The sequence below is a fragment of the Papaver somniferum genome, chromosome 10 (assembly GCF_003573695.1).
Source record: "Papaver somniferum cultivar HN1 chromosome 10, ASM357369v1, whole genome shotgun sequence".
NCBI lineage: Eukaryota > Viridiplantae > Streptophyta > Magnoliopsida > Ranunculales > Papaveraceae > Papaver > Papaver somniferum.
The window spans coordinates 153,789,333-153,799,877 of record NC_039367.1 but is presented as its reverse complement, the minus strand read 5'-3'; the positions used below and the strand labels follow the sequence as shown (position 1 = coordinate 153,799,877).

At 37.1% G+C, this 10,545-nt stretch overlaps 1 protein-coding gene across 1 annotated transcript; it reads right to left on the bottom strand.

Moving 5' to 3' along the window:
* Window positions 1–5,211: 5,211 nt before the first annotated feature.
* LOC113316582 lies at window positions 5,212–6,003 on the bottom strand. Its single transcript, XM_026564744.1, has one exon. It carries the CDS (start codon window positions 6,001–6,003, stop codon window positions 5,212–5,214), a length of 792 nt encoding a protein of 263 aa, XP_026420529.1.
* Window positions 6,004–10,545: the final 4,542 nt, after the last annotated feature.

Genomic DNA, 10,545 nt, shown 5'->3' with positions numbered 1-10,545 from the left:
TGAGATTGATTCTCTTTACAAGAATGGCACATGGATTCTTATGAAGCTTCCGAACGGTAAGAAGGCCATAGGGTGCAAGTGGGTATATGCTAAGAAAGAAAGATCTTTTGTGAATCAAGTACGCTACAAGGCAAGGTTAGTTTCAAAAGGTTATGCCCAAAGAGAAGGAATTGACTACAATGAGGTGTTCTCTCCTGTGGTAAAACACTCATCAATCCATATGGTAGCACAATATGATTTAGACCTAGTTCATCTAGATTTTAAGACGATGTTCTTACATGGTGATCTAGAAGAGGAGATCTATATGACTCAGCCGAGAGGGTTCAAGGTTGCTGGAAAAGAAGATTGTGTATGTAAACCGAAGAGATCGTTGTACAGGCTGAAGCAGTCTCCAAGACAATGGTACAAGCGATTTTACCAGTTTATGATAGGCCAAACATACACAAGAAGTCACTATGACCATTGTGTATACTTCAAGAAGCTACGTGATGGGTCTTTCATATATTTTCTCTTGTGTATCGATGATATGCTGATTGCATCGAATAACAAGAAAGAGATCGATAATTTGAAGTGCAAGTTGTCATCTGAGTTTGAGATGAAATATTTGGGAGAGGCTAAGAACATTCTTGGTATGGAGATTCAATGTGACAGAGAGAAGGGTAAGGTTTGTTTGTCTCAAAAGGCATATTTGAAGAAAGTGTTACAGAAGTTTGGTGTCTACGAAGGTACTAAATCTGTAAGTACTCCCCTTGCTGCTCATTTTAAGTTGAGTGCTCGTATGTCTCCCATTACCGAAGAAGAGCGAAGGTATATGTTCCAAGTCCCATATGCCGAGGTCGTTGGTAGATTGATGTATATGATGGTATGTACAAGGCCAGACATTTCACATGCAGTTATTATAGTCAGCCGTTATATGCATTGTCCTGGTAAGGGACTTTGGCAAGCTGTGAAATGGATTTTGAGGTAACTTTATGGTACGGTTGATGTTGGCTTGGAGTTTGTGAAGGATAGAAGTAACAATCAGTTGTGTGTTGGGTATGTGGATTCTGACTATGCTGGTAATTTGGATAAGAGACGTTCAACTACAGGGTATGTATTTACCGTAACAGGAGCACCAGTTAGTTGGAGATCAATCTTGAAGTCTACTGTGGCGCTTTCAACTACGGAAGCGGAGTATATGGCAGTGACAGAAGCATTTAAGGAGGCTATATGGTTACAAAATTTACTAGATGACTTAGGAGTTTTGCAAGACCACTTTCCCGTGCATTGTGATAGTCTAAGTGCAATTTATTTGGCTAAGAATCAAGTGAATCATGCTAAAACCAAATATATAGACGTACGATTTCACTTTGTGAGAGAAATTCTTGAAGAAGAAGACATTCTACTTATGAAGATCGACACCAAAGACAATCCAGCTGATATGTTGACTAAAGTAGTATCTGGGATCAAGTTTCGTCATTGTTCGAAATTGATCCACATCCTTCCAGTTTGGTAAGAAACACTTTTGGGGTAGAGGTTCTTAGGAACCTGGTGGAGGCCTTCTAGCAAGGCCATTTCAGAGAACTAGGTCGGTTTTGATTCCTATTGAGGATACGTAGGCAGCCAGTGATGGTTCAATCAACGTTGGAAGATGGAGGGGATTTTATCTATTGATCGTCTCATGCATGAATGCAAGATCCGAGGTGGAGAATAGTTGGTAGGTCGGTCAAGGTCTAGATTAGGAAATCTAGTTGGTTAAGGAAACCAAGTACTTGTGTCCTAAGTATAGCAGCTTAAAAGGTTTGTCTCTTAGAGCTAAGTTAGGAAACCCTATACTTGTAGAAAAGTAATCCTTGTTAAGGAATGTGTCCACTCCTATTGATGTGTATAAATAGCCATAGAGAGAACTAGATAAAACACACCAGAACTAGTAAGAGTTCTCTTCTTCTCTGCTTGAGCTTTGTATATTCCTACCTATACGGTGATATATAAAATTGTTATTCCTTCCCGAGGATTCAACCTCGTTAAATACTTGTTCTTCTTGTGGGTGTAATTGTGTTCTTGGCAATACCGAGGTACCGTTGTAGCAGTGAAACCTAACGCTTCCGCAGGCTTTGGCGCAACAATCGTTTCGTTGTCTTCGCAAGTGGATGTAGATCATCTTGATCGAACCACTATAAACCCTTGTGTTGTGTGTACTTGATTTTACTTTGATTTCATTTATATTTCTATTCGTGACTAATTGTTCTAGGTTGATCCGTTTGCTATAACACAAAACGTTCCCTGGGTGCACATCCCTTATTAGCCGAGGTATTTTGACCTCTGACTCCTCTGACATGTTATTCAAGAAACGAAATAGTTTCCTTTGTGATAGGCCAAAATGATGTTTGGGAGATAAGATACTTATGGTCATGATGATCCTGAAAGCATTGGATCGATTGTTATTGTTGCTTACTGTGTTTTTTCGATTCATGTTATGAAGCAAAATCACATAATGTTTTTCAGGTATTTTCTAAATGAAATTAGTGGTGCTAAACCATCACAACACACAACCAAACTACATAGGTTACTTGATTAGTATAGTGTTTCATAACAAAGAACTTTTGTGTTCTTTATAGGGGTATCCTAACGAGGAACATGTACCCCTAAAAAATGTAAAAACCGTGCATATAACAGTAAAGAGAATTGGTGACTGGATGGAATAAAAGGTTAGCCGATAGGGAGTCGATGTTAATTATCGAAGACTTAATTATATTCGTTTCTTTTTTTTTTGATCGAAAGTAAGAACTTTATAAGATAGAAGAATTTACAGAGAGATCTACCAGAAGTAGCAAAACCAAAAAACAAAAGAATTCAAAAATTACATGAAAATAGATGCCCAAGTATTAGTGATAGAACTAGCAAAGTTAAGTGAACTGTTCTGCCAGCAGCTGCAGCCCAACTGAGAAGCAATGATTTTGCATCAACTACTAGATCAATATCAGTGTTGTAATCATAGTCCTCTTCAAAAGTTCTGCAGTTTATTTCACGCCAAATAACCCAAACAATGGCTGCCGGAATCATCTCCCAAATGAAGTTACCAGAACTTGAAAAGATATTCTTATCCCATCCATGAGCTAATGCCGTGAATGAATTAGGAAAACCCCAAGCAATATTATCTCGCAGAATTAATGACTGCCATAGCTTCGATGTGACTTTACAGTGTATGAAAAGGTGTTCTTGTGTTTCTTCTGAATTTCCATAAAGACTGCAAGAGTTATAAAGACCCATTCCTTTGCGATTTAGATTATCTATCGTGTTTAGTTTGCCATGAACTAAACACCAGACCAGGAATTTTACCTTTGGTGGAATTTCAGTTTTCCATATGAAGTGAGATGGGAATTACGCCAAGCCATTAGTTTCTACCAACTTTGTATATAAAAACTTGACAGTAAAGATACCTGTCGTATTGAAAGTCCATCTTCTAGTGTCAGGTAGAGTATCTAACTGCGGTGGAGAGTCACCAATGAGAAAAAGTAAGGAAGCAAACTCCTGAACTTCAATATCCGTCAAGCATCTCTTGAAAGAAAACTTCCAACTGCCTTCGACAGTGATCATCTCAGCAAGTTTTGTGTTGTTGTCACTGCAGATTCTATAAATAAGTAGGAACGCAACTGATAAAGAAGAGTTACCAATCCATAGATCATTCCAAGATGAAATCTGTCTACCAGAGTGTATGAAAAACTTTGAATGAGATGCAATAAGTACATTAGCATCTGCAATTTCTCTCCAACAAGAAACACCGTAAGAAGATGTTACTTTTTCAGGAACCCGGACGGAATAATTGATACCATACTTGTCAGAGATGATTTGATGCCATAATCTGTCTCTTTCAATGTCATATCTCCAGCATCACTTGGCCAACATAGTAAGATTCATGATTTTTAAATTACAAACACCAAGACCCCCTCTAGACACGGGAGTTAAAGCCAAATCCCATAAGACTATATGAGAGATTTTTGAACCAGAATCATGATCCCACTGGAAGTTCCTCATCTTCCTATTCAAAAATTTTAGCACAGAGGCTGGAGCTTTGAACAACGCGAAGTAGTACATAGGTAGAGAGGTTAAAATGCATTTCAGCAAAGTTAACTTACCTCCTTTTTAAAGGCTACATCTTCTCCAAGTAGACAATATAGCTTCAAACTTCTCAATAATAACATCCCAAATGTGTTTTGAATTATCCTTAGCACCAAGTGACATACCAAGATAAATAAATGGAAGAGTGTCTATTGCACATCCAAATTCAGCAGCCCAAGAAGAAAGCTCAGGTACTTCTCCAATTTCAATGAGTCTTGTGTTTGCAGTATTGACTTTAAGACCTGCAATGTACTCAAAACATTGTAATGCAGAGAAAAGGTTGTGAAGTTCATCTTTGTTGTGATCAATGAAAAAATTGTGTCATCTGCATAATGTAAGTGATTCACAACAATACTTGAAGGAGAAACAGATAAACCACTGAAAAGATTCATATTAGCAGCCCTATCCATGTACCTTGAAAACCCTTCCATGGAAATATTGAACAAGAGAGGATAGACTGGACAACCTTGTCTAACTCCTCTTGAAATCTTGAAGCATCCAAAAGCACTCCCATTCATAAGAACTTAGAATGAAGAAGTGGAATAATATAACTTGAGCCATTTACACCATTTTCTACCAAAACCCATTTTGGACAAAACAAACTCAAGATATTTCCAATTTATCCTATCAAAAGCTTTCTCTAGTTCAATTTTGCAAACAATGCCTGCCTTTTTTGATCTAAGTCTAGAGTCTACTATCTCGTTAGCAATTAGGGTTCCATCAATTATATGTCTTCCTTCAATGTAAGCACATTGAACTGGAGATATCAACTTGTCCATCACAAGTTTAAGTCTGGAAGAAAGCACCTTGGCAATGATTTTGTAGACAATAGTTAACAAACAAATAGGCCTACAATACGTTATTGTTTCAACATGTTCTTTCTTTGGAAATAAAGTGATAAAAGTGGAGTTGTGTTTAGAATCAATATTACCAATTGTGCAGAATTCAGTAATGGTATCTGTGATGTCTTGTTTGAGAAAACTCCAACACTTCAAAAGAACATAATTGGGAAACCGTCTGGGCCAGGAGCCTTGTCATGACCAAGCTCTTTGAGAGTATTGATAACATCTTCTTCTGAAAAGTTTTCCTCTAAAATGTCTGACTCAACTTGAGTTATGCATTCAAACTCAATATCCACAACTCTGGCCTTATAATTTCTTCCTCTGTGAACAAGTTCTCATAATAACCCACAATGTGCTCCTTAAGCTTATCCCTATCTGTAGTTAATTCACCATTGACATAAAGTTGCCTGATCCTGTTTGCTCTTCTTCTTGAAGAAGCCTGACTAATGAAGAAAGATGTATTCCTGTCACCTTCTTGCAACCATTTTGTATTAGACTTGATCTTCCAAGAAATCTCTTCCATCTTAGTAACCTTCTCAAACTCAGTTTTCAACTTGATCTTCTCATTCACCAAACTCCCAGACAAGATGTTGTCTTCAGCAAAAACATCTATGGTTTGGATTTCTTCAAGAATAAAATTGAGCTTAAAATTAGTGATACCAAATACCTCTTTATTCCATAATTTTAGTTTCTCCTTAAGAGCTTTCAACTTAAGCCATAAAACTGTGCTAGCTGTACCTGCAAAACAAAAAGATTGCCACCAGTCCTCTAATAATTTAAGAAAACCATTCTCCAAGAACCACATAACTTCAAACCTAAAAGGACTAGGACCCAAATAAGGATCAAAAATGTCTAGGAGAAGAGGGATATGATCTGAGGTAGGCCTAGCTTTAGCAAGTTGGGAGGAAAAAGGAAAGTGAGCTTCAAAAGAAGGAGAAAGAAGGAATCTGTCTAAACTAAACATGACAGGATTTGATTGTCTATTGGACCAAGTGTATCTAGCACCTTTCATAGGAAGATCAATGAGATCATGTGTGTAGATGAAATTAGCAAAATACCTCATGCTTTTAGTGATTTTATTGCAACCTTTCTTCTCATCACACTTGAGAATGACATTAAAGTCACCACCAAGACACCATGGAAGGTCCCATAATCTTTAAGCATTGTCTAGCTTCATCCAAAAATCATCTCTTTCAATTGGCTTGTTAGGCCCATAAACATTTGTTAGAACCCATTCAAAGTTGTCTGCTTTGTTGATACATGAGATGGATAGAGTATAATCTCCCACAAGAGAATCTTTAACTTCCACAAAATCCTTATCCCAAATTGTGATCATTACACCGGAACTCCCAAAAGATTGTTGAAATTTCCAACTCAAGTTTTGATAACCACAAATTTTCTTAATGTCAAAGAGAGAGCAATTAAGCATCTTTGTTTCTTGTAATATAACAGTTTGAGCTCTAATAGGTTGAGCATTTTATTCACCACACTTCTTCTATCGTTAGAGTTAAGGCCTCTGACATTCCACGTGAGTATTTTCAGACTCATTGATGAACATTGATATCCCTTGGTCTAGCTGTCCTTCTTGCTCTTGGTTGAGAGTTTTCCAGATCAGTTATCACCACGCCAAGCCTTTTGCATTCAGATTTAATTCTTTTTGGTATGAAAATCGTTTTACCATCTTCCATATTACATGAGATTGCATCATCTGAGGGGAAATCTTCAGAGGGTTCAAAACCAGGAGGATAGGAAGGTGTGGAAGAATCAGAAGTATCATAGCAACACAGATCATCTACTTGTACCATAAAAGTCATGGCTAGACCTTAAGCATCCATAAGGGGTAGAGAAGCTTGTTTAGGTTCATGAATTGATATTTCATCAGTGCCATCTATTTTAATCAAATTCTGCACATAAAATTCTTCTACAGGTAAGATCTTCAAATGGAGAATGGGAATAGGTTTTTTAATAGGACCCATACCCGTAACCATGACAGTTAGATGGTTCAAAACATGGTTTGGCATAGATAAGTAGTCAAGACCTAAACCAACTCCCATATTGAAAAGTCTAGTTACATCAGTAATGACCCAAGTTGGTATGTGGACACGTTTGAGAACTTGATGGTCTGTAGTCACGAAAGATAGATTGAATTCAGATGTAGATTGTTGGAAAGTAGGTTCTGTGATGAGGAATTTAGATATGGATGAAGAAGTGGTATGTTTGGTGGATTGGATGAGGGGTAGAAAGAGTGGTTATGGTCCGAGAAAAGGAGGGTGCGGGTAATGGGTTTATGGAATTGGGTGAGGCGGGCGCATCTAGAGGTTCTGAAAATTCCTCCATTGAAAGTTTAAATGCAGGTTGGCTGAGAGTGTCCACATCGATATCCATATCATCTGTTTTTTCCTCGAGATGTGTAGAAGCAAGAGCTGAACTTTAGGAGTCCACAGATTTTTGGATACATTTCCAAACTTGCTTAGTCTTGTATTTGTTCTTTTTTCCCCTCTTTTTCGAATTATTTGACCCATGATGACCAGTTTTCCTCGTGGCAGATTTGAATTCTTCAGTTGAGATAATAAATACTGGCTTACTTGGCGTGGAAGTTACCTGAATTTCGGATGCAGACTTTGTAGATCGAGGAATATACGCTGGGAGAAATTTTCTCTTCTTCCTTCTACTTTCTTCCAAAAAGTCAGGCACAGTATATGCCTTATTATGTGCAGAATTCGAATACAGATCCACGACTATAGGAGGTAAAACAAGGAAGTTTTGATCAATCTTTGAAGACTTTCCTGTCACAGCAATGTGAGCAACAAACTTTTGTCTTCCCGAGAAAAGATTGATCATCCTTTGAATGCCATTGATACCTTTTCTATTACGAATCTTCATACGTATAGCATGTAAATCTTCTAATCTCAGCGTAGCTGGATCGATTACCACAAAGTTTACCAATAGCATGAATTACCTCTGAAGACCAAAATTGGTACGGAACGCCATAAACTGCAATGTGAAAATCCTGAGAGTCCTGATGCTTAGAGCTCCAGATTTGTTCATGCCATCTGAATACTGAATAAGTAACTCTACCAGACTCAAATTTAAATTCTAAATCTTCCTTTGATAGCTTAGTATCCACATGAAATAAGGCCTGGAAAGAGTTAATAGGAAAAATTTGAAACTCGGATACAATCTGTAGCTCAAAGCATAAAGCTATGCCAATATGCTTCCAAGAGTCAACTCTATATGGCAAGGAAATGATAAAAGCAACATTCCATCTTCCCAATGTGTCAGACGAATTATCAATATGAATTGAGTGCTTTTTGATATTGACAGTTGAAGATGCAGCCAATTTATTACTGGGAAAAGGATTTAGAACATGTTTACGAACCAGTGGCACTATAGGAATTTGCTTGATAGGAATATGCTTACCATGTTTTGGCTGAGTAGAAAGAATTTGAGCGTAGGTTGTTGCAGGGTGAAGGTGAGATTTAGATATAGGATGCGGGAATGGTGAGGAATGGATAGGTTGAGAAATTGATCTGGGGAAATTGAGGATAGAATCAAGAGCTTCTCCAACAGCAAACCATCCCGTGTAGCAGTCACCAGATGGGATAAAAAAAGAGATTGGATTAGCTTTATTATTAGGTCTAGCCAGGATAATATGCAAATAAAATCCTTGATCATTAGATTGTTTTGTTGCGCAAAACCAAATTTTATTATCATCAAACTTCCATAAGTTTCTTCCTGCTTCACCATTTTTTAGCAGCTTCAAAGAGGACAGGCTGAAGATTTAAAGCTAAGGAATGGCTGAAAACCCCTTTTATAGAGCCATGACTATAGAAATCTGTTAAGGTGATAGATGAAGAAAGAATGGATTTGCTACAGGAAAATCTAAGGAATTTTTTCTGAATCTGCACATAACGATGTTCTCTGGACATGATTTAGGAAGAAAGGAAACGAACTGAGTAATCTAGGAAAGAAACCTACGGATCTAGGAAAGGAAACTAGGATTTAGTCTCAATTTAGATTGAAGAGATGATGGAGATGGAGAACGGTATATGAGAGAACATTTTTTTGAATACTCATTTTTATTAATTATATTCGTTCGGGAACCGTATACATATGGGAGGGGTTCGCGAACCCAATTCACCAACCCTACTGACCATAAACTTTTTTAGTTTTTTTTATGATTGACTCTACACTCCCTAAGATTGACCATAAACCCTCTTGGGCGTATGGAAATATAATTATTCTAAAAACTTACAAGAAGTAAGCAAGGAGGAGCTGAAATAACAAAAGAACCACCAACATGATGTAAAACAAGCTTAAAATCCACTACAAACAAACCCTAAGAATTCAAATTATCGCACCTAGTATATTTCTTAGCTCCCCCTCCTCTACATTTCTTTTCCAAGTAAAAAGGTTACACGTTCACCTGTTAAATAGCACCTTCAATGTCAGCAGAACCGTCTCGAAAACATGTTTCTTACGGCACTTCCAAATTAACCAGCAATAAATAGAAAATTGGCCATAATAATCCCCCTAACGGATGAAGTGTACTAGTTCTCCATTCATCCCTTGATGATTTGCTCGATACAGCAGTGAGTTAAAAATACGGAAATGGGTCATTTGTCCAAATATTTTTAAAACATGCTTCAAATGGACGAGTAAAAAATATTACGGGTGAAATGGACACCAAAAGAATAGCAAGGATGAAACTGGATTCATCCTGACTTAATCTTAAAAAATAGCAAGGATGAAACTGGATGCATCCTGATATAAATTAAAAACAAGAAAAAATATTTGAAAATTGGTAGGATGAAACTGTTTACATCCTGACTATTTTTATATTTTTGTCCATTTAAACAATATCAAAATCTAAATGTACTTTTCACTCAGATATTATTGATTTTGGTCTTTTTAACTAAGTTTGTGTTAAAAATAATACCAGTGAAACTGACAATTTCCAAATAATGCTTCTGACTATTGGAAGAGAAAGTGTAACGTGCTCAACTAACTTTCCATCTTTACAACACATCAAGCACCCGATGAGAATAAGTTTTCCTTTTCTATAAAGATGGATAGTAGTTACTCTTTTGTGGTAGACAAGCCAAAGAATGAACCTTATTTTATGAGTCATGACCTACACCAGATACGGGGGTGTAGGTTAGAGAAAGCTTCCTCATCTTCCAAACAAAACTTAACGGAGAACATACCTCATCAATATCTAGTGTTGAGATAGCCGCCTTTCCGAGCCCAGATTAGCACATCTTTCAAAAGTCCAATCCTTTCGTAATAAATGCTAGGAAATAAAGAGGGAACCATTTCTGACATCTACCATTTAAATCACTTAATAGAAGGCCTCCTAAAGTCGGAAAAACTTACAAAAATATGCGTAAACCCAGGGCAAGGATATAGAAGAACATTTAGTTTTCTAGAGAATCTTTCGGATTTCACAACAAGCATTAACTAAGATATCTATTTAATACTAAGATTTTGTTTTCAAGGCGTAAATACTCGCATGCATTCATTTTAATTATGCAATATTTTGAGGTCTACCGCCTATTTCGGTGTTCATTTTGATATCTATAAATTGAGGTCTTAAGTTGTGGTA

Coding starts and splice junctions, on each gene's coding strand:
- LOC113316582 (XM_026564744.1), bottom strand. CDS start 6,003: ATGAGGTATTTTGCTAATTTCATCTACACACATGATCTCATTGATCTT.